At 31.1% G+C, this 24035-nt stretch overlaps 1 protein-coding gene and 1 pseudogene across 1 annotated transcript in view; one reads left to right on the top strand and one right to left on the bottom strand.

Annotated features, from left to right (window-relative positions):
• Positions 1–23239, top strand: part of Hacd1 (3-hydroxyacyl-CoA dehydratase 1) — a 235166-nt gene extending 211927 nt beyond the window's left edge. Inside the window, exon 5 of the mRNA XM_089589228.1 lies at positions 22913–23239. Coding sequence (XP_089445354.1) covers positions 22913–22980 — 68 coding nt within the window. The 3' untranslated portion in view covers positions 22981–23239. The remainder of the gene's footprint in view (positions 1–22912) is intronic.
• LOC149375290 (uncharacterized) lies at positions 4162–6204 on the bottom strand (annotated as a pseudogene).
• Positions 23240–24035: the final 796 nt, after the last annotated feature.

The following is a 24035-nucleotide window of genomic DNA, read 5'->3' as shown; positions in this document are numbered from 1 at the left end:
ATATATATATACATATATACATATATATATATGTATATATAAAATTTATCAGTAACAGAAAGTACTTGCTTGCAAAACGTGCAATAACAAGGAACTGTTTGGATGTATTTCTCATTCCTATAACTTAAACAGATCCTGATATATCTTCCGTGATAGTATAAGGAGACTTCTTTCATGATACTCGTTTGTAAACATATCAATGTAATATTAAACGATGCATTGGCACTTAACGTTCTTCTACATTTTATAATATGCCTCATATAAAGAATTCTCTTTTCCTCGGTAAAGTTTTTAATCGATGAAAATAGACAACAGATTATAAATAAACCTAATTTTCAAGACATATAAAATATTTATGTATAATATATATAAGATACATTCATATATATGTATCTCCCTATATTCTATAGTTATTTGTGTGGGGCATTCCACATATCCCCCCCACAGACCTTCCACAATCCCCCCACATGGCCCCCCTACAGCCCCCCAAAAATAAGCTAAAATTCGACCGTTTTCATCGCTAATTTGACATTTTTTTACTTTTTCCTTATACTCACTACAGCCCCTCCACAGCCCCCCACACAATTTTACGTGTCCCTCCACAGGCCCCCCACACCATTTTTCATACATCATGTCATGTATACTTGTAAAATGATGAAATATTAAAAAGTGACTTAAAATTTATTACCATAAATATTGCTGATTTATCTATAAAAATCTTTAAGTAAAGGTAATAAATTATGTAAAATTCTCTTTCCAAGCAATATTTTCTATTTCTGTATTTTTTTGCCATTCTACTTGAATAAATGAATTATTTTTATCTTTGCATCTTGATAAAGCCACATATAATTGACCATATAAAAATAAGGGTTTTTTTAATACAAACCTACATTTGCAAAACTTTGCCATTGGGATTTGTTTATTGTCATAGCAAATGCCACAACGATTGGATATTGTTTACGATACAAAATAAACGGTTATGTTGAGGAGTTTCCTGTGTCTAAAATTATTCTTGGAATGAAGACTCTATTTCCAATTTTTTATTCAGTTATTATTTATCCTTCTATATTATACTTATTATACTGTAATAATTTTGTGATTTGTAAACGTGTTCCATTACAGAGTACATATGATATACTTAAATTTCTCAGTAACATCACTATTGTATCAATTTTAAGATTTAGTTCATAAGGTGGTAATCCTCCACGAATATTGTTCAATATTTCCACAGAAAAATTTAAAATAAACATTATCGTCTGATTTATCACCCTCTTTATGAGTTACGTTATCTATACTATAGTAAGTTTTAATTTCTCCAGTTGATTTAAAAAAAAGTTAGTTATTTAAATAAGGGGTGTTCTGGTTATCACTATTCATCCATTAATTGTAGATAGTAAAAAAATTTGAGAACATACATCATTTGAGATCCAATTTTTAAGGATGTTAAAAGGTTGTCTTTTTCTTTCCCTAATTTTTAATAATAATTTTAAAAATTTCTTATTGTTACAGCGAATATTAATTTCTTATTTCAAAATTTGGAATGAGTTCCACAAGAATAAAGATTTAATTGTTTGTTCAAGTATAATTTTTTCATTACCGTTTCTTATCACTGAAAAAATCTTACGAAAATCATCTCCTAAAATAATTAATTTATTTCCAAATTTTTTTTCAGTATTCCATAAATCTCTTAACGTTTTGTCTACAACTTCCAAGCTTTTTTGAAATCATTAAAGCCTTATCCCAAATAATTAAATCAACTTCTCCTAATTTTTTTTTATGTGACTCGAATTCTAAAAATGCACTCTATACATTATTAAGATCTAAAGGAAGTCTAAAAGTTTTATTACTGGTCATCCCCTTTGGAAGCAAAATTGATGCCATGCCTGTCCATGCCATGAAAATGATTTTTTCATTTCGAAAATTAAAAACATAAATTAACGTTTTGTATAAATAAGTTTTTCCTGACCCTCCAGGACCATCTAAATATAAAATATAATTTTTTTGTTTGCAAATAATATGAAACATTTTTTTCTGGTCATTATTCAAACTTTTATACATCGAGTTTAACATTTTTTAACTCAAACGTATTTTATCATCTATATCTTCTTTTTTGTTCTCCATTTTTTTTGGTGACGGTAAATTACAGCATCTGTATGATTTATCTTCTGATTCTAAAATTTAGTTAGTATGTAAAAGAGCTACATTATCTATATTATTAGGCAAACCCTTCGTAAAAAATTCTTTATATTTATTTCATATTTTATCACCTTGAACGTTTTCTGAAATTGAAAACCAAGCAAAAAATTGTCTTAATTAATATGGAAACATAACAGCAATTGCTTCTTTTAAAATGTTATCGATTTTTTCATAATTGTTTATTAAACTCATTGCAATTGAAGTATCTTTAAAAGTTTTATGAGTTATTCCTTCATATGTTCTAATGTCCTTGAACGATGTCGAACCAGTTATTTTATTTAATACAAGTTTTAAAAAAAATCTTTCATGATCTTTTGGAGATACAATGTTTTCACATTCTGATAACAACCGTTTTCTACTATAAATTCATAATAATTTTGCCATTTATTAACAACATAAGGGATTACTAAAGAACGTGCTTCCATGTGGAAATCTTCGTCACTATACAGAAAATAAGAAAAAGTTCTGAATAAACAATTTCCGTCCCCTTTTACGCTAAATTTTATATTGTTCATTTTTCAAAATTCTCGAAACATTTAGTTTGATTTTAAATTAAATTTTAATAGTACAGAGTACAAATAATTTTTCAATTCACAGTGTGTAACACTGTGAAGAAGTTATTTCCATATTTTCATTGAATCTGAAAATGAAAAATTCTTTCTAACCACTTATATCAATTAATAGAATATAGAATGCATAATAGTAGCAAAATTAAAATAAAGTATATATTATTTAAAATTTAAATAATTTATATGTAATGAAAGTAATTGAAACTCTTCGTTGTTCAGAATTTTATCAATAAATAAATTATGAATACCTTTTTTCCCCAAACATTACGAAGAGTTCTTAAAAAAAACTCTCAACGTACCACAATAGTACCTTCTGGGTGGTGTGGAAATTTACTGATTAATATTCAACTAATGCTTAACAATGGAGTTCAAAAACTCTTTTTTCTTACGATCTTTCTAGGCACCAACCTCTTGCCACTAACAGATTAAATTTAAAGACTCTTCCTTTAAGTTAGAATAGAAGGGGCGCGGAGCGCGCAGGGGCCGAGGCCTCTCTGGTATATATAAATGGGATAAAACGCGTCAACCCGAACCCCCCTCTGCCCATAATTGGTTTTAGGTTTTTCGGGATGAATGACCAGTCAAATTTAAGCTTTTTAGCTCTAGTTTTAAATGTCATGTGGCATTTTTTTATTATATCTAATGACCGACGAGCATGGTGGCTCAGACGGGTGAAGCGTCTCGAAAAATAAAAATTTTTTTTTAATTTGTCTTATGGTACAACTATATAAGTTCCTAATTCCGTAATTATGATTGGATATCCTTCTTCTCATAGTATTTTCTTAACCATTGCCGTGAAAAAAACAAAAATTAACCTAACTTTAAAAATTCCCACGATTCCGTATCTCAAACATCGAAGCCCAATATCTTTTTAAAATCAAAGTCTGCGAACTTGAAATGTTTAAACCATGAGCTAATCATTTTTTTAGACTCCTTATCCAACACAGAGCTCATGAGAATACCCAACATAGTCTCAAAAATACTCATGACCTCGTAATGCAATCTTCTGAACCCAATAGATTTTTAGAATCTAAGTCTGCAAACTTGGAAATAATTAAGACGTGAGCTTATCAACTTTCTGAACTCTTAATTCAACACCAAGCTCACGAGAATACCTAACATAACCTTGAAAATAATCACATTCAACCCCTAAACTCACAACTGGCTCATACCACAAGCAAGTTAACACAGTTACTCCACTCGTGTGTAGTTTATCTGAAAAATTAGATAGTAAACTCTCTAAGTTTTTTAACAATAAACTCCTAAACCTACGATCGGTGCATATCACAGACGAGTGAACCCAGTTACCCCAATCGTGCATGATTTAACTGAATCATTAGCTAGTAAGTGTGGGACTGGCTCAAGATTCTGGGAAAACGTATCGGAGTTCGTCGTTTTATAAATTCGAGAGTTTGTTAGCTAGTTTGTCAGTTGAACCACGCATGGGTGGGGTAACTGGGTTTACTAGCTTGTGGTATGAACCTGTTGCGAGTTTAGGAGTTCATTGTGGGTATTTTCGAGGTTATGTTGGGTATTCTTGTGAGCTTGGTGTTGAATTAGCAGTTCAGAAAGTTAATGAGCTCACGATTTAAGTATTTCCAAATTTACAGACTTTAAATCTAAAAGCTCTTGGGTTCAGAAGATTGCATTACGAGGTCTTGGGTATTTTTGAGACTATGTTGGATATTCTCGTGAGCTTTGTGTTGGATAAGGAGTCTAGAAAGTTGATTAGCTCATGGTTTGAACATTTCCAAGTTTGCAGACTTTAATTCTAAAAAGATATTGGGCTTAGATGTTTGAGATACGGGATCGTGGGGATCTTTAAGGTTATGTTAATTTTTGTTTTTTTACGGCAATGGTTAAGAAAATACTATGAGGAGGTGGATATCCAATCATAATTACGGAATTAGGAACTTATATATTGTACTAAACGACAAATTTAAAAAACAATTTTTAATTTTTCGGGACGCTTCACCCGTTAGAGGCGCTATATTGGTCGGTCATAAAATATGATAAAAAAATGCCACATTACATTTAAAACTAGAAGAAAAAAGCTAAATTTTGACTGGTCACACATCCCGAAAAAGTTTAACCAATTATGGACCGAGGGGGGGCTTGGGTTGACTCGTTTATACATATTTATATATCTTAGGGTGCTCGTTGAAAATTAAATTTTTTCAGGCACCCAAAAAAAACTTTTGTTTTGACGAGAAACTACAGGGAAAACTTTCTTTTTGGAATAAGAAAAAAAAAATAACATGTGCCGCCGGCCAATTGAAGCTTATTTTTCGATAAAATTGCAGTTTTTTCAATATATTTTGGAGATTCAAATTTTAATTAAAAATGATGAAAACGTGCTTGTAGAATATTTAATTCTCTACATAATAGTGTCTTTCGATTTTTAATGAATGAATTTTAATGTTCCATTATTATTGATAACCTTAATATTCTCGTTTTTGGATTTTTTTATTTTTTTGTCTTTATTACGGCAAACACTTTCTAAATGAAATCTGTTTTTAAATCCTAAGTCTTCACAAATATTACATGGTTTTTTTTTCATTTAGAAATTTCTTAATTACAATATCATTATTTTTTTCAATTTTACCAAACTGTTTTAACTTTGCCATTAAATTTTCTATATTAATAATAGACTTTCTATCTAATTTATTTTGTATAAAATTCGGTAAACTAATCATGATTAAATTAATTTGCGTGTTTATTGACACGCTATCATCAATTTCTTATAATAAACCTCTTTTTTTTAATGCAAATTCTAACAAAGATCCGTTGAAAAATTTAAAGTTCTACGCATACGCAATGTTTGTCCAGGACTGTGCCGAGAATGTATCGAGGAATGAGTTATTCCATGCTTCCCAATTCAGTACGGAGTTTTGTTTAACGAATACTTTATACCAATCCATTGCGGATTTTTCCAAGAACAATCTTCTTCGGCATATTTATTTGGGGTTATTCCCACTCTGTCACACTCCTGCACAAACAAATTTATCCAGATACTCGCATTTAAATTCTCACCGTTAAATTTTTCAATCACTATATCTTCTACAAAGGTGCTCGTTTTCCTATCTGATGTTATTGTTGGCTCTCTGTTTTCTATTGACTCTTGAGCAGCCGTTGTCACTTCCACATATTCATCGTAGAACACAACATTACCTTCTGTGTCTAAGTAAATATCCTGGAGTTCTGTCGTTAAAGTTAATACTATAGTTCGAAATTTATTACGAACTTTTAAATTCTTGATGACATTTTTAACGATCGAATTCTCAAAAAGAACCTTATATTGTGCACTGGTCTGTTTGTCTGCTGGAAATAAAAACATTTTCTCTTGACCCAGCAGTTGAATACGCTTAACTTTGACCACTGTGCTTTTTGGATCTGCGCCAGCCTCTGAGACAAAGTGAAATTTGGCCTTAATCTCCATTAGATTGATTTGTAAGTCCCGATTTACGAAGATGGAATCGGAAGGTGATAAGTATTAATTAATCAACACTAGTGAGATGCAGTAAAACAACTGTAATATTAACAATATGTACAAATTAGCGGAAGCTTGTAATAAAGTTACACTAGACGAAATATTCAACTAACCTGAATCAATACAATTGCCGATAATAAATCTCTGTACAATGTCTCACAACAACGGAGCTCGTGACTCGGAGTCTTATTTCATACTGACTCTAACAATAAGGAGAACCAACGGCAAAGCTAAGCTTGATGATTCACACAAGCTTACATATATATATATATCTCAAAAAATAAAATTTTCCCCGTAGTTTTTCATCAGAAGAAAATTTTTTTGGGGCGCCTGAAAAAATTTAATTGTCAGTGACCACCCTAATATATATATTATTATGTTTCCAATTTTTTAATTTACAAAAGACAAAACTGTTTTAAACCTGTAGTACTTTGTTGGAATACAAATAATAACAAAACTCTTGGAAAAATGTGTACATCTAATAGCACACTAAATATTAATTAATTTACTTGACTGGCTGCGTCAATTATCTTATTATATTGAGCCTGCCTAATAAAGCTATACTTCCACGGTTTGCATTATTGCTTAACTAAGTGCAACTTGTATATATATATATATATATATATATATATATATATATATATATATATATATATAGGTATTAGTATCATGTCATACTAAGGCATGTTGAAAAATAATTTTTTTTACGGTTAATCATTAATATTACAAAAAAAATGCTTAGAGCACTAAAAACTTTATGCTCCATATAAATTAAAAAGAAATTGAGATTGATATAGGATTTTACTCTTAGTCATATAAATGCAACAATAAGTAATAATTAATCGACCGTATAGAGTCCATCTATTTGGCTCCTAAGTGGTGTTGAAAAAGAGGTAAAAATGAGTATTGCAAAGTAAATATTAAAGTCTATTAATAGTCATTTTGGGGTGAATGAACATCCTGATGAAAAATAAAATTAATCTAAATAGCAGAAAAAGACTAAATTCTTCATAATGTGTGTAATGCTTCTTATTGTTCTTATTGGCTGCACTCACTGTAAATTTTTTTTTTCACATCATAAATTTTTGATTAGTACAAATCCTAAATAGTGCTCCGGCTTAATACGGCAATTTCGTAGAAGCCTACTGAAAAAAAGTTTGTTGTTTTGAGGTCAAACTTTTTTTATAAATATGTATTCATGTAGTCCTAAAATATAAGACAAGTCCAATGTAAAGTCCTCAATTCAAGGGATATGAAATAATACAAAATGAAGTTCATGCATATATTTGTCTAAATATTATTTTTATGTAATTTCATTCACAATGTTCTTAGAATACATGGTGCAAGCAGCTGAAGTCCATTTATGTATATACGTTTATGTGTGGATTTAATTTAAAAATTTTGACGTTAATTTAAAGTAATGATACTAGTGTAGAAAAGTGATGAAAAATTTTTTTTACTGTATTTATTGTAAGCATTGTGCTCACTGTGGAAAACCAAACAATATTCGATTTTTATGTATAGATATGACCAGATTTATAAAGAATATAGCAATACGAGAAATTTCAGTGTCATGTACGTTACTGTTTCGTATAATAGATTTATAAATTTTTTTTTTATCAGTCAAAGTACTGGTGTGTTTGTGCGCAGAATACGCAGGGAGGTAAAGCCCCTCTAGTGTATGCAAATACTTATGTATTTTCCATTATAATATACAATAAAACTATATATCTATGTGGGTACAGAGTAATGGAGAAACAACTACGCCTGGTTTTGTACACAATCGTACTCTACTATCTTTAGTTAGCGCTTTATACCATTTATAAAAATGGTTTTCTTTGATCGCAACTTCACGTCTTCACTTTATAAATTGCCATAGAATCTTCAACAGCTGGTTCAGCAATAATGCTTTGATTAAATACTTTCTTTAGACGTAGCTTCAGAAACCTAATACCCTGAAAAGAAAAAAAATGATTCCAAAATTATTGCTGGTGCGTGAAGCTTAGATGATAACGAATAGAAAAAACTACAGAGAAATTTAGAGCGTAAAATCCTAACCTCCAAATTATTAGAAAAATACAAAAAAAAATTCGTTACAAAACAAACTTGAAAAACGTAAGCAAAATTATTATTCAAATAATTATTTCTCTGAAATAATATAATATTCAAGTATATCTATTTTTTTGTCCTCCACATAATTTCACAACCTAAAATTTTAATTTTTTGTTTTTAAAACCTCGTGTCTTAAAAAGGAAAAGAGATAATTTCAGAATTTTTGGTAGAGCATATAGGTTACATGAAAGTGAATAGAAAAAAAATTATAGAGCAATTTAAAACGAACAATTTTCACCTCCAAATTATTAGAATGACCGCAAAAAAAATTTTTTTAGTTAAAAAACGGAGACTAAAGTATTATTTCAATGATTATTTCTCCAACATAATTTGCTATTATGGCACAATATTAATTTTTGTTGTCCTTGAGATAACCTGTAAGTCTAAAATTTTAATTTTTTTGTGTTTTAAACCTTTTATCTCAAAAAGAAGAAGAGGTGATTGAAAAAAATTTTGTGGAATATGAAAGTTAAATCAAAGCGAATAGAAAAAAATATAGAACGATTTGGAACGAACAATCAAAATGGAACGGAATCTTAACAGAAATTAGTGGACTCTAGAGCTGTGAATACGATGGCTAAAGTTTTACAATTTATTTGTGCGTAATTTTTTTTAAGCTTTAGTAAGCGTACATGGATTCAACAGCACTGATCTTTGAGATCTGTTACGCATCACATGTGAAAGAACAGCACCAATACCTCTTGGTGACACATCGCACGTTACTTTACGAGATATTTCAGTATTTTAATGGGTCAACCCTTAGTAAGACGTGAATCTCATTTTTTACTAATAACAGCAATTTTACAACTTTTTGACTGGAAACATTTTCTATCTATTCTAAGTAAAGTGTATAAGAGGCCAATTTGTTATGATCGGACTTGGTAAGAGTATAGTCGTAAACTTTTTTATTTTAGTTTCGTTCGTGGCTCTCCTAGAATTCAGCTTGTGATCTTTATTTGCTTTATTTAATTGGATAAAAAGCCTTTATTTAAATGATATGGATTAAATTATAGTGCATAACAGCACCTCCAATCATTCTAAACTTGCTTAACTGTCCAAAATTCAGTACTGAATAAAAACAAATTTGGTTGGTTCAGCAGGACTACTTAAGTTGTGGATTAAACTAGTTACTATGTCCCTTTATTGAAAAAATTTGTTTAACTTATTCTTTCAAACACAATTTATTTGGATTACTCTAACATAATTTAGTATTAATTATGTTACTGATAACTAACTTACATTCATTACTGATGGTTGTTACTAGTGCTTCATAGTTCCCTAGTGCTTCGTACAGTATTCCTCAGTGGGCCCTAAAAATATACGGATAAAAATATTCGTGGCTGGAAATCAAGATGCTACGCTTTCTGCTATCTCTGCTATCGCCAGAACTACTTTCGACGGGCTTTCTTCGCTGTATCTTGCTGCTTAGCGCAGTTCAAGACTGTTGATGTCCTTGGGATACACCCCAGTTACCTCAGCCAACACGTTATGCTTTATGTATATAATGTACTCGTGGAACGTGGGAGTGAAGAACCGTAAAGGTCAGGTAAAAGACGAAAAAAAGCTTACTTACATAGTACAATTTTTACTAACTTAAAATAGAAGTTTACTGTGCCTAAAATACTGTATAATTCTTCAATGTTCTCAGTTTATTCGTTACATGTAGTCTCTTATAAACCAAACCATAACCTAAAAAATTTAATTTTGCTTTACTCCGCTTACATTTTCTTACAGCCACTATCAATCTGACCTTCTGCAATCAAAATGGAACTTGTCTTAATCTTGTCCGGGTTTCGCTGGTAATGCCCTCTTACATGAATATCATGAAAAATACGTATATACCTAAAATATTTGACAGAATATTTGTTGGTATATCCGCAACAAAAACACTCGATGCCTAATGCTTGCTTGCTTACCTTACTGGAACTTGATTTCCTTTGGGACGTTAGCTGTTTTTAATCTACTTGACCTTCGTTTGATTTTTTCTGCGGCTTCGTTGACTTTACAAAATGGAAATACGTTCATGAAATTTTTAATTGGCAATATGTTGGCTGCGTTATGAGTCGCGGTGTCCATACCCAAAGTCTTTTTTACTGCCTCATCAAAGGTCAAATTCTTCTCTTTATAGCATTTTCTTAGTAGAATATTTCCCATACAAACTTTCTTTTGTAACATCTTCTTAAACTTGAAATGCTCAATGTTTTTACTGGGTGCTGCCTGTAAATGTTTTTGCATTAAATCCACTAATACTTTATCGCAATCGTAAAAGGTTACTTACATACATTTTCATGCAACCTTTTTCTAAACCTTAAGATAATCAATTAAGTAACAAATTCTAAATTTAATTAAAATTCAAATAATTTTAATACTACTTACAGTTTTTTTCAATATTTAAAGAAAGCTGAAAGAAAAATCACATTTTTAGGACTCATTTATCAATAACAAATGACGCTGGAAAATTTAGTTGGTACTTTTTCTTAAATATTTGAATACGCTATTACACTGAATATACTATCTCAAAGCAATTATAAAAAACCAGGAGTTGAGTAATCGAATAAGAAGTTCTACGAACATATGATTCTATCTATCTATGTGATCCCTTATCGTAATTTTCATTATTGTATTTTTTTATTGTTATTTTTTAGCAAAGTCTTTAAGCTAACTCTTAGAACTTTAATTTAAAGTCTTTCTTGTATCTTATTCTTTTAATTCGTTAATTATATTACTTTTTCTATAACTTTATTTTTATTATTATTCATAACTTTGTATTCATCCGTGGTATTTTATTCGATTTTTTCAACCGTTGTTATAAACTTTTTAAAGTTCTTTCTTAAATTAGTAAGTATATGCTTATTTCAGCACCAATAGTCATGGTATCTAACCCGTATTTCTGTATGTCTTAGATTATATACACTAATTTTTACATTCCTTCTGTACACAACATTTTAAAAACTGTCTCTTCTTTAATCATGACGACCATATTATCCTTGTGGGTTATTATCTCTGATAACAGCTCTGTTCTACACCTAGTTTTTATTAATTGAAGTCCAGATTTTTATCTTTATTTTACGTTTTCTTGTCCGTTACTACACCTATCTTAAAGTTGGAGCTGTATGCAGTATATTTAAATGTGTATCTGTTTTCAAGCCGCTACTGTATGTAGTACCTCTTAATGTTGGGCTTTTTGAGAGTATTACCACTGGTCTTGAATTTTAAAGGATACTTCCATCTGTGTTTTTGCATTAGTCTCCTGCTTTTTTATTTATATTTGTGTTTGACTTTTGTGTCTCTATTTTAGAAGTTCCAAAAATTAAGTACTTGTCTCATCATTATGAGTCTTTGTGTTTTTACTTAGTTATTGCAATTAAGTTTTTTTACCTGCTATTTAATTGATAGTTCTTAACAGAACGTTTTATGTAATATGTCTTGTTTAGGTGTTCTTGTTATTATACCGATGATACCGATGACTCTAATCTTGCAGCCTCTTCTTTAGACCACGATTTAGTTTATTTATTTAACTATTCTCTACCTTGTCCTACAGTTCACACTGTCAGAAACTATCTATTCATACATAAACAAATATAATAAGTGAGCATTAATTAAGGAAAAGGGGTCGCAGGGTAGGGCCTGTGTCATCTCAAAAATGTGCACTTATCAACGAACAATATTTGTGAAAATTTAACTAAAGGTAGCATCGTAGTCCAAACATTGTCAGGTGGTCATTAGACATCCAGAAACAAATCACCTAATAGGTTAATCAACCAAGTTTCCTGGTGTGGGCAATGTTGAGTAGTATACATCACTTTACGTAACTTTTGCAAGAATCCTGTATGTAAAAAAAAAGGTTAAAATAAAAAAAAAATTTGTTAACTGACTAGTAAAACTGTGATTTCATAAAGAAAATGGCCAAAAGAAAATCTGCTAGACTCATCTTACCTTTATATACAAATATAGCATTCTTAGTGGACGTAAGACCCCACCGCGCCAAAAATCAGTGAGTTATCTTCAGACGTTTGATAGGTTAAAATTTAGTTTCAGACCTTTCATTTAAAATGCAGTTCTCTGTTTTGCTAAATCTAATATTATTTTTTCATAAACAAATCTCTTAAACAAATTGTTAATCAAACATCAATCAAAAAAATTTTTTTTCAACAAGCGCCACATACTCTTACTGGTTTTTAAGGATTCTCTTTACGAATGTGATATTCGTTGAAAAAAAAATGTTTAAATGAATTGCTTAAAAAAATATAGTTTAAACAATTTTTTAGTTTATTTAAAGGTTTCAAGGTTACACCTTCGTGAACCATTTATTTTCAACAACAAATAGAATAAACAAATATATTTTATGATATGCTAGTTTTGTAAGATAACAAACATTATTTTTCCAGTGGCTAACGCTTCTATGAAGTAACTTGTGTCTTTATACACGTCAACGTATGTAAATGATGTGTTATAAGAAAAAATGTAGTTTTGTCTTGTTTAGCATCATTACAAATACATGCGAATATAATAATTGATAGAATTGCAATTTAAATATAATTGTTTTACGTTAAAAAGGGAACACTATTTGAAAGTTATGTAAAAATATTTGAAATTAATATTCACAACTCATTTACCGTTAATTTTACTAGTAGTTACCATTAAAAAAAATATGCTACATTACATTCTATTCCTTATAAAATTATCACAGAAATAATAAACGAAAATTTTTTTTTAATTTTCATTAAAAATATAATCTTACATTCGGTTGTCATTTGTATTAATATGCAACAGTATAAAACTTTTCTCTTAAAAAAGCCATATCTCAGCATGGCAGCTATACAGAAAAAAATTCAAGTATGCAATTACCGCGATTGTTTATTTATGACGACCACTTTTTATTAAAAAATTGTTGATATGTTTAAAGTCGATATTATCAATGGCTACCTCTAATAAAAAAAAAGTTAATTTTTGATGCTGCAGTCCGAAGATATCACTTTTTTTTATGTTCGTTTTACTTTAACGACACTTTACTAAAAACGCCGAGACCACACTGAGAGGTAGTGGGCGTGACCATCGGGGCTCACTGCCCTTCAATAAAGTACCATATTTTTTTTAAAGCTTATGGTATTTCGAACTAACATAAAATTCATGAAATTCATCAAGTTATAGAGAAACACTGAAAAAAAAGTATTGCGTTTAAAAAGTGTTTCTACGCAGTCCCAAAACTTGTGTGAGCCCATCTTTCAAACGGCCTTTTTTTGGTTTTGCCACGGTCCGCAAAAAGTAAACGTCTGATCCAGCTTAAAAAATAGTATGTTAGTTGAAGGATGCAATACCTACCTTCAGTCTAAATTATAGCTTTAGATATCAATTGGTACGCGTGTGGCTTGCATATTACGTCTTGTTGTTTTCTGATGTGAATTATTGCTTTCACTATAAATGCTAAAAACCTACTTCGGCCATGGTTACTATCTTTTGGCCTTTACCTGACAATTATTTGAGATCTCTACCAAGTTTTTTTTATTTTTTTATTAATAGGTATGGATTTTTTTAAAATAGGGGTGGTTTTGTGCCAAGGTGATCCTACTATTACACATTTTAGGGACCTAACGTACTTTCCGGGGTTGCTTAACCACGTTGCTAAAGAAAGTTATTTGGGCCCAAAGGGTATGAAAGTGACTGAAAAACTTTATTTTAAAGATGCTTTAAGGTTTTTCCTTTAAGTTTGTCGATAGAATATTTTTTAGCAACTTTTCTTTGGCCAAAATTCGTTGTCTGATGTTTATGTCGTTGTTTAAAACTAATTTTAACATGAAGTTTAAAAAGAAACTCTTGTATGACCTTAATTATCTTGAAATAATTTCAATGACATGTCCCAGTTCTTGAATTCCGTGTACATTAAGAAGGTCTGACTTAACAGCCATGGTTGCGGGCGATATGTGACAATTGGCATAGTTAATATTCTATCAGACTTATGGATAGTAATGTACTTGGTTAATGATATACATATGTCAGCTGTAGTATACTTACATGGCTAATTGTACAGTGAGACACGCTGTATACCCCAATTTTTAAAAGTGGTCCAGTATTCGCCCTACTAATGTGCGGTTAGCACCTTAACATTACATGGAAAATGAGCCTTCACACTAAGTACAAATTGCAGATTAGATAATCGCTCTGGAACCATGTTCCTGGTAGTCTTACGTAGTGGAAGATTTTGAACGCCGCTTACATCTCACTGTCCCATCGATATAAGCTGTAAAAAATTTGTAATAATCTATATTTTTAAACAGATAACCTTATAAAGTTTAACTTTCTTATCTAACATACTCTATATTGTTGTGACACTTGTATGAGTCCAAAATCACTTGAATCATGGTGGCCACTAGATATTTAACTGGCAGGCCATCAGTATTGTCGAAATTTATTTACCATTCTTAATACTTCAGAACAATCAGTAATATGGTGAACACTATTTGTACACCATAGAGGTTGAAATTCATAATTAGATTTTAGTATCTAGAGATTTTAGATGTGTCTTTAAAATATTTTTGAGACAATTGAGGTCATGTTAAAGTTTTAACTAAAATTTTAAGTCAGTATTAGTCTTTAACTAGGATCTGAATGTCTGTTTTGATGCTGGCGTTTTTTCTCGTGACTTGAATTTCGAAAGCCACGAATTGAGAAACTCCCAGGTCTCAAACTTCTAGTTTTTAATTAAACGGCATAATTTGCCTGGATGTTGTAACTTTGATTATAAATCACCAGGAACGGGTTGATTGAACAAGATAACATCAAAGAGTCAACAATCTATAAAAGATGACTTGACTTTCAAAAGGCTGGTGTTAACCGTTTTATTCTATTGAGAAATGGACCGCAACGAAACGACGAGTTCTAGTCGTTCGTGTGTAGAGCGCATCAACAAATAAGCTTTTCTTTTAGTGCTCAAAATCTACAAAATAGATAATCTTTTGAAATAAAAGGAAAGAATCGAAACAATGAAAAAAGAAGCGATCTTACGACACCAAGTGGAGAGCTAATTCTCTTCGAAAGGCTGCTGCTACTGCAGCTAACTGTACAACTTTGGCGCGAATTAAAAACTGCCAATTAGGACTCGAAGCGAAAAGGGAGCTCCTTTTCATCGTGTGCTGACTGTTCGTAGTCTGGAAGGCTAGAGATCGGGAGTGCCGTTTGCGGTAGAAGAACTGGCGCCGATATCTCGCAATTGAGAATTAGACAGTAGGTGGAGGGCGCCCACACACGCAAGGGAGTCAATTACGCCCACTTTAAGGTGTGCGAGCGCCTACCTCAAGTACAGCCCCTTCTTAGCTCTCGAGCAAACTGCGCGCAGTAACAAAACAAAGAATCCTCTCTCATCCTAAGCTATTCAAATCTTAACAATGTCAGAAAAAAGTTTAAGCTACGGCAAGACTGATACAAAATTTTGTATCTCCAACACATTTTAAAATAGTAAATAGATTACATTATTAAGTCAGTTTTGCAATCTCTTGGCCTACGCCACTTCTTCACTGGAGGAGTAATGTGATAAAGTGGGCTCAAATTGTGCCCATGCGTGCAAAATTCTATTCTGCGTGTCATATAAATACTATATTACGCAAGATGAAGGGAAAGTACCGTATCCTTTTCTGAGTTCAAGTTGTCTTCCGAGTCAAAAGTGAGGGTGGCTAAAACCTGGCAGATAATACAGTATTTCCTTCTCCAAGAATGTATACTAGTTCTTTTTTTTTCCTGAAAATACGACTGTTTTTTGTAATTTTAGAGATGGATATACTATATAATCTTTTGAGTGAAAATAGCATTTATAATTTACTAGGAAAAGTATTTTAGCATTATCGGCGTAAAAGTCAGAGATTAGTAAGAAGATTGCTGACTACCATGCTACGGAGTGTGTCCACTTTTTTCCAGTGGTTCGAGCGCCCCGCCTCGGCCAAGCAGCCGAACCAGGCGCACATTTTTTTTTTTTTTTGAGAAGCACGGTAGGAGTATTAGAGAAGTGGATCCTCGTGGAAATGGCCATGTAGGCGCATTTCTTGAAGACGCGTGGAAGGGGTATACCCAATGTGCGCCTACGAGGAGAGGAGTGGAAGTGTCGGTTGTATAGCTATATAACTGAGCGCACAGCCAAAGCAAGCGACGACACGAGTTTTTCTCTTTTGAGTCTTTTGACTCTGCCAACAAGTATATGCTATATACATATTTAACTGACTTGCTCTCGCTCTGGCTTTAATGTTATCTATAAGTCTTAGTTAATTAAATCGTGGAACTAAATGCTCATTAATTTCATATGCTTATATTCAATTCATCATTTTGTCTTCCTTTCTTTTATTGATGTTTCGCTAAAAAATATATGTGTCGTCATTTTTTTTTTTTTTTTGGGAAACATCAAAATAAATATTGTTACTTTGATACTTCTTGTTAGCAATGCCATTCCGTAATTTTATAATACTAAAATAACTTTTAAGGATTTTAACAGAATTTGTGCATTTTAAAACTCTTAAGAAATTATGAGCATCCTATTTACGACAAGAAAAAGCCGAAGGCAAAAGAAAATCCATACTTTTACTACGATTATATCAAATATGATTATTACCAGTAAAGTAGAACTTTCATCCAATTATACGTATATAGTTATCTACGTACATATATTACATTTGTTCGTGGAAGGGCCGTAACCGTCGTGAGCTAAAGCCCAGACCACGTCGAAGACAGATACAGGAAAAAGGATTAACGTGAGACTTGTAATTGTAAATTAACTGCAACATTTATTTTCAATTAATTGGTATACTATGTACAGGTGCGAACTGAGTGAAGCGTTCAACTCAGGCGCGGCGCTTGCTTGGACTGACTAGTGCTACGCAGAGCACGGTATATTTATATGCTTATATCGACGCCCCGGGCGAAGACTATGCCCTGCTTCGAAGCCTGGACGAAGACTATGCCCTTTTCTGGAGTCTAGACAAAAACTATGCCCTTTTGTCTGTTCCAGACGAAAACTATGCCCTTTTAGGATCCTGGACGAAGACTATGCCCTTTTCCGGAGTTCGGACGAAGACTATGCCCTTTTCTCGCGCTCGGACGAAAACTTTGCCCTTTTGGAGTCCCGGACGAAGACTATGCCCTTTTCCGGAGTTCGGATGAAGACTATGCCCTTTTCTCGCGCTCGGACGAAAACTATGCCCTTTTTTCGAGTTCGGATGAAAACTATACCCGTTTTTTCTAGTCCGTGTAAGGACTATTACATTTTTTCCGAGTCTGGACGAAGATATTGACTTTTTCTGGAGCCGGGATGAAGTACAATTCATTTAAGCTCACCGTAAATTTGTTTTTGTAATTAGATATATAGTCAAATATACTTATATAGTAGTTGTTGTTTACATTTACATATATAATCGTAAATAATAGTACAAACTCAGGAATCGTTTTATAAGCATGGTAATTTGCAATTAATGAATATGAAAGACTTTTTTATGTTTTATTTTCAAATTTAATTTCTTTTCTGCATTTTTGTTGATTATAATGAGTAACTAATATAATTATTGTAACTTGAAGTTAAAAAATTAATAAAATTTGTACAATTCGTGATATAATAAAATATAATATTCGGAAGAAAATTGAGAAAAAAGTAAACTTCTTTTTATTCATTAATGTTTGCAAGACATGAATATTTAGATTACAAAGTATTTTTTAACACAAGAATAAATTATCAAGTTTAAATTAATTACAGTTATTGTTATGTACAATTCACGGAATCGTTTCAAAAAAGCTCAAAAACTCCTTTTTTCAAACACTTACCAAAACTCCAAATACTGAAGCCGTTATACCTGCTAAGAATAATGATTACGTGTTGTTTTTTTACAAAGACGTCTGTAGATTCACGTGAATGTGAATCTCGATGTAAAAATAAAACTTATAACAAACGTTTTGACACAAGTATCGCGAAATCTTACAATATTTAATCGTTTTTAAAAGCTTCGTATTCGTGAGCTTTTTCCAGCGTACTAGTAGCTGTTAACCACCCACCAAAAGCATAAATCAGCAAATCTGGATAGTTTTTTTTGTTTTAGGAAAAGTAAAACACAAGAGGGGTTAGTAATTAACATTGGGGTGTTTTTTAACTTAGTTTCCGTCCGAACTCGAAAAAAAGGGTATAGTCTTCGTCCGGGACCAAAAAAAGGGTATAGTTTTCGTCCGGGACCAAAAAAAGGGCATAGTTTTCGTCCGGGTTTGAGAAAAGTGCATAGTCTTCGCCCGGGCTCGAAAAAAACGGGCATAGTCTTCGTCAGGGACAAAAAAAGGGCATAGTTTTCGTCCAGGGCCAATTAGAGAATAGTCTTCGCCCGGGGCGTCGATATATGTACAAACATTAAAGTAGATTCCTTAGTCTTAATAAATAGTGCGTATTTTAGATCATAGAGTCTTACAGAGACTAAACAAAGCTTTTTTTATTTAAGACATATTAGTTTCAACCACTTGTAACTCGGAGTATGGATTTAAAAAAAAGGTGTATTGTGTATGAACAATTGATCTTTTGACCTACAGTAAATTGTTATTGTAATTTTTCAGAAATAGTTACCAAAATTTTTTGACAGCGCGTAAATCATATACAGTTAACAAAAAATTTTTTCCTCTGTTTTGAAGGTGGCACTATACGTATTTTTATAGATTAATAACTGTACAAAATATTACAATTTCACAATTTGAATTGCACTTTTAATTCTTGCAATCAGTCAATTAATTTTACATTTTATGCACCACACAAAGATTTGCATAAATTTATTCGATTGTTTGTAGTTGATAAGATAGACCATCGAAAAACCTCTAGCCATACAACGCAAGGCAGCTAATTTTTTTTTGTAGTTATATTAGCACTGTCGTTTTTTTTAACCACGTGACACAGGTTTCTTTTATAAATAAGCTAGCGGAACTCTCACAACGAGTAGCTTAACTTTAAAATCTTCAAAAAGCCTTTTTTATAGTTCTACATACTAGTTTTTGAGAATCATAGCTTAATTTATTTATCATTAAAAAGTAGGCACTTGAATGCAGGAAACTATAGTTTGAATACTTCATGATTTAAAGAAAAAATTGGAAAACTGGGATAAGTAATTGGTCGATTTTTTCAGAAAACTGAAAGATTTTTCAAAGATTTTGCACTACAAATGTATAGATTGATACCATTTTAAGGGGGTTATCGTAGTACAGTCAACTTTCAAATTGAATTTACGTATTAAAAATGTCATTTTTATGACTATCCTTACCAAACCAGGTAAATAATTTGGAAATTAGATGTATAGAACAAAAAAATGCCCAGGAAAGTGAACACAAACGTTAAAACACCAAATCAACGTAACTATCGTCTCATACTTTACCACTACATAGGTATTCTAGTAACGTTGTAACTGGACTTTAAACAGTAATGTTTTGAAAACGGTAAAGCTAGGCTTCCCCAATTTTAGTATACTTATTTCAACTAAAATAAACCCTCACATATTGTTTTTTTAAATTCTTAAGAAAATTTTAAGAGTTATAGGTAAAAACTTGCATTTTCTGACAAGACCTTTTTGAAAGCATGTGTATAATTGTTCAACTTAACGATTTTATTTCTCAAAAACGGTGAATCTAGGCTCTTTAAAATTTTTATGTTATGTATGGCACTGTAACATACCTATACGAATTTTTTTAGAAATTTCTTAAAACAATGAAATATCACAGCATCCCCCTTAGCTCTTAATCTAAGTTTTTGCTAGAAGAAATAGACCCAGACTCGGTTATTATTAATCCATAAATTTGTAGTTAAAAAAATTTTGTTAGCTCTCACAATTCCTGACTAAATAAATTGCAGGTTAGTATAATAGAGAGTCTTTTAAGAGTAATAGGCATAAAAAAGCCTTTTCAAACTGAATATAAGATAGAGCTTTTAATTTTTATCCCTCAATTTGAAGTTACAAGTACATTTATGTATGTATATGTATCTCCCTATATTATATAGTTATTTGTGCGGGACATTCCACATATCCCCCCACAGCCCCTTCACAGCCCCCCACACAATTTTACGTGTCCCTCCACAGGCCCCCCACACCATTTTTCATACATCATGTCATGTATACTTGTTGAATGATGAAATATTGATGAGTGACTTTAAATTTATTACCCTAAATATTGTCGATTTATCTATAAAAATCATTAAGTAAAGTAAAACAATTATGTAAAAATCTCTTTCCAAACAATATTTTCTATTTCTGTATTTTTTTGCCATTCTACTTGAATAAATAAATTATTTTTATCTTTGCATCTTGATAAAGCTACATGTAATTAACCATTAAATTTTATTTTTAAATACAAACTAGTATATATATAATTGATCTACAAAAATATATAGACTCTACAATGTAAAATACGCACTATTTATAAAGACTAAAGAATCTGCTTTAATGTTTGTACATATATGTAGTACGATATTTGTTAATGCAATAACCACAAGGTATTAATAAGAAATGTAAATACAAGCAAAAAATGTAATATATGTACGTAGATAAATCAGTAATGGGAGGCCTCCCATCCCTCTTCCCTTCCTTCTCCAAAGTGCTAAGTGCTCTGTGTAGTGCCCTTTATAGGAGCCGGACGTAAAGCACTATAATATTTAAAAAAAAAAAAAAAAAAAAAAAAAAATTTACGTATAATTGAATGTAAGTTCTACTTTACTGGTAATGATCATATTTGATATAATCGTAGTAAAAGTATGGGTTTTCTTTTGCCTTCGGCTTTTTCTTGTTGTAAATAGGATGCTCATAATTTCTCAAGAGTTTTAAAATGCACAAATTCTGTTAAAATCCTTAAAAGTTATTTTAGTATTATAAAATTATGGAATTGCATTGCTAACAAGAAGTATCAAAGTAACAATATTTATCTTGATGATTCCGAAAAAAATAATGAGGACACATATATATTTTTTAGTGAAACACAAATAAAAGAAATGAAGACAAACTGATGAATTTAATAAAAAAATTAAAAAAATAAAAAAATTTACGATGATGATGATTTGAACCCTTAAGTGCAAAACAATCCCCGAAGCGGCATAAGCCTTATACATCTTAGCTATCCGGATAACATTTGGAACTTCTTTCAAAGTCAAGTATGTTAAAGGATATCCTTTGAAGCGTGTCCTACAATTCACAGCAGTTAGGATATGTAAAATTAACAAATTAGTTGTGAAAGCTGTACTAAAAACCTTAAATATTAGTTGAAGCTATATACTTTTCAAAAACGTAAATGGATTTGGGAATGTTAAGAGTACGGGAGAATTAAAAAATAATGCATTGAAATCAAAAGTCTGTGCATATAATTAATGAGCATTTAGTTCCACGATTTAATTAACTACTAAGACTTATAGATAACATTAAAGCCAGAGCGAGAGCAAGTCAGTTAAATATATACATAGCATATACTCGTTGGCAGAGTCAAAAGACTCAAAAGAGAAAAACTCGTGTCGTCACTTGCTTTGGCTGTGCGCTCAGTTATATAGCTATACAACCGACACTTCCACTCCTCTCCTCGTAGGCGCACATTGGGTATACCCCTTCCACGCGTCTTTAAGATATGCGCCTACATGGACATTTCCACGTGAATCCACTCCTTTCATACCCCTACCGTGCTTCTCAAATAAAATAAAAAAATCTGTGCCTGATTCGGCCGCTTGGTCGTGGTGGGGCACTTGAATCACTGGAAAAAAGTGGGCACACTCCGTAGCATGGTAGTCAGCAATTTCCTTACTAATCTTTGGTAAAAATGACTACTGAGCTAAATATAAGGGTGGGAAATACGCAGAGAATAGTAAAATGTTTTTTGACAGTAGCAGTAAATACGATAATTTGTGCCTGAGGGTCACATTTTATTACTATCGAACAAATGAATTCAACAATTTCAAAATTTTCTGTTTTTAAAATGGTGATAACCAAAAAAATTTTTGTTGTAGACCTTCTACTTAAAGTTAAACGTCAATCATGGATTGAGTGCTTGACTTTTGAAGTCGTTTTACACCAAAATAAAAACTAGAGATAAAATTTTTGAAAAAAACCAAATAAAAATTTAAGTGTTGTACATTTTAAAAATTCGACATCTAACTGTCAAACCCGATAATCAATAAGAGAACTAAGCTAGAGTTTTCAAAATGTTTTCAACCTGATCTACAAAAAAAATTACCAAATTATTTTTAAAAAGTTTTTCTTTACATAATGATTTTTCTACAAAATTATCAGTTTTTGTTACAAAAAAACCTTTATTTTGAGCAACACTGACCTATAATAATAGTATTCAAAAAGTTTTTAATAACACTATTATTCCACTGTGGAGTTCTACTGATTAACAGTTTTGTGAGGAAGTAAAAAATGTTCGTTCCGCTTTATGTAGATTGGCTATATGTGTTTATGTATGCGTGTGTTAATGTGTAATAGTCACTATTGATAAACAATTTTTATACAAACTTAAGTTTATTCCTATTGGTAATTAATTGAATGAGTTATTAAATTACATTTTTTTTTTTTAGTGTTTCCACAACTCTATTTACATATGTTTTCACAAAGGCATACCATTTTGGGAAAAAGAAGAAATTAAAAAAATACATAGACATACTAGTGCTGTTTTGTTCAGAAGCTGTTACGCACTCACGTTCTTATTTTTGTGAATAATAATTTAAATTACACTTCATGCCATAAGAAATTGTATGTATGTTTTTTATACTAAGACGTTGTTTAATAGTATTAATAATATATTGATATATGATTTAGAGGTAATTTTTGTTTATAAATTTGGTTGGTTATAGTGAGCAATATTGTTTTTCAAATGAAATATAAAATTAATTTAAAAAACCAAATTAAGCAATGTTTATAGTTTCATTACTAAAATTCACACCCTTATTGTCTGAACTACACATGTAAATATTTAAGTACTTATTGACCCTAGAGTCTGATACCTCTTATTTAGTTTTTTATCATTTAAAAATTGTAGTAAAGTACTATTTTTCAATTATCATTTGTAGGTATGTAAGCAACAAAACTCAAAATAAAGAAACGAGTTTGCAATTTAAACTGAATATTTTCTCCTCACTTTTTAGTTACTCTACTTTTATTTTGCAGCGTTTGGCGTCATATAAGTAACTTTGCGTGTATATGACTGTGGGAAAATTTTTACCGTGACACAAAAAAATACATCTTTTCCTCCGAATATCTTTATTACACCTTTTTTTTGTACCACTTGATAACTGCAAAAAAAAATGATCTAATTCGAAAAATGTAAAAAAATGAAGTACATGCTATTAAACAAAACAAAAAAAAAAAAAAAATTCTACGTTTTATTTATCAGAAGCTCAGATTTTCCTGCAGTTAAACCTAACAAGTTTTTGCAAACGTTTTATGTGGGCAGTCGGTTATTTAGTTGTCTTGTAAAGCCGAGTTCGTTCCTGTTTGTTTGTTAATTTAATAATTCTGTTATTCGTACCATAATAGCTATAACATTTCTTAGAACCTTGTCTGAATTAAACTTTGATTACTGACTAAATACCAGTTTACTTTTTTCTTTCTCCTTTTTAAATGGTAAGAAAACAAACGAACAGAACTCTTTCATTTAATGCATAGCTGTAGAATATTATTTATACTTTAAATTTAAGATTT

This window comes from Copidosoma floridanum, unplaced genomic scaffold, assembly GCF_036245765.1.
Source record: "Copidosoma floridanum isolate Cflo_tuat_1 unplaced genomic scaffold, Cflo_Japanese_pri ptg000008l, whole genome shotgun sequence".
Taxonomy (NCBI): Eukaryota; Metazoa; Arthropoda; class Insecta; order Hymenoptera; family Encyrtidae; genus Copidosoma; species Copidosoma floridanum.
The sequence above is the reverse complement of the archived record's forward strand: the minus strand, read 5'-3'. Positions and strand labels throughout refer to the sequence as shown.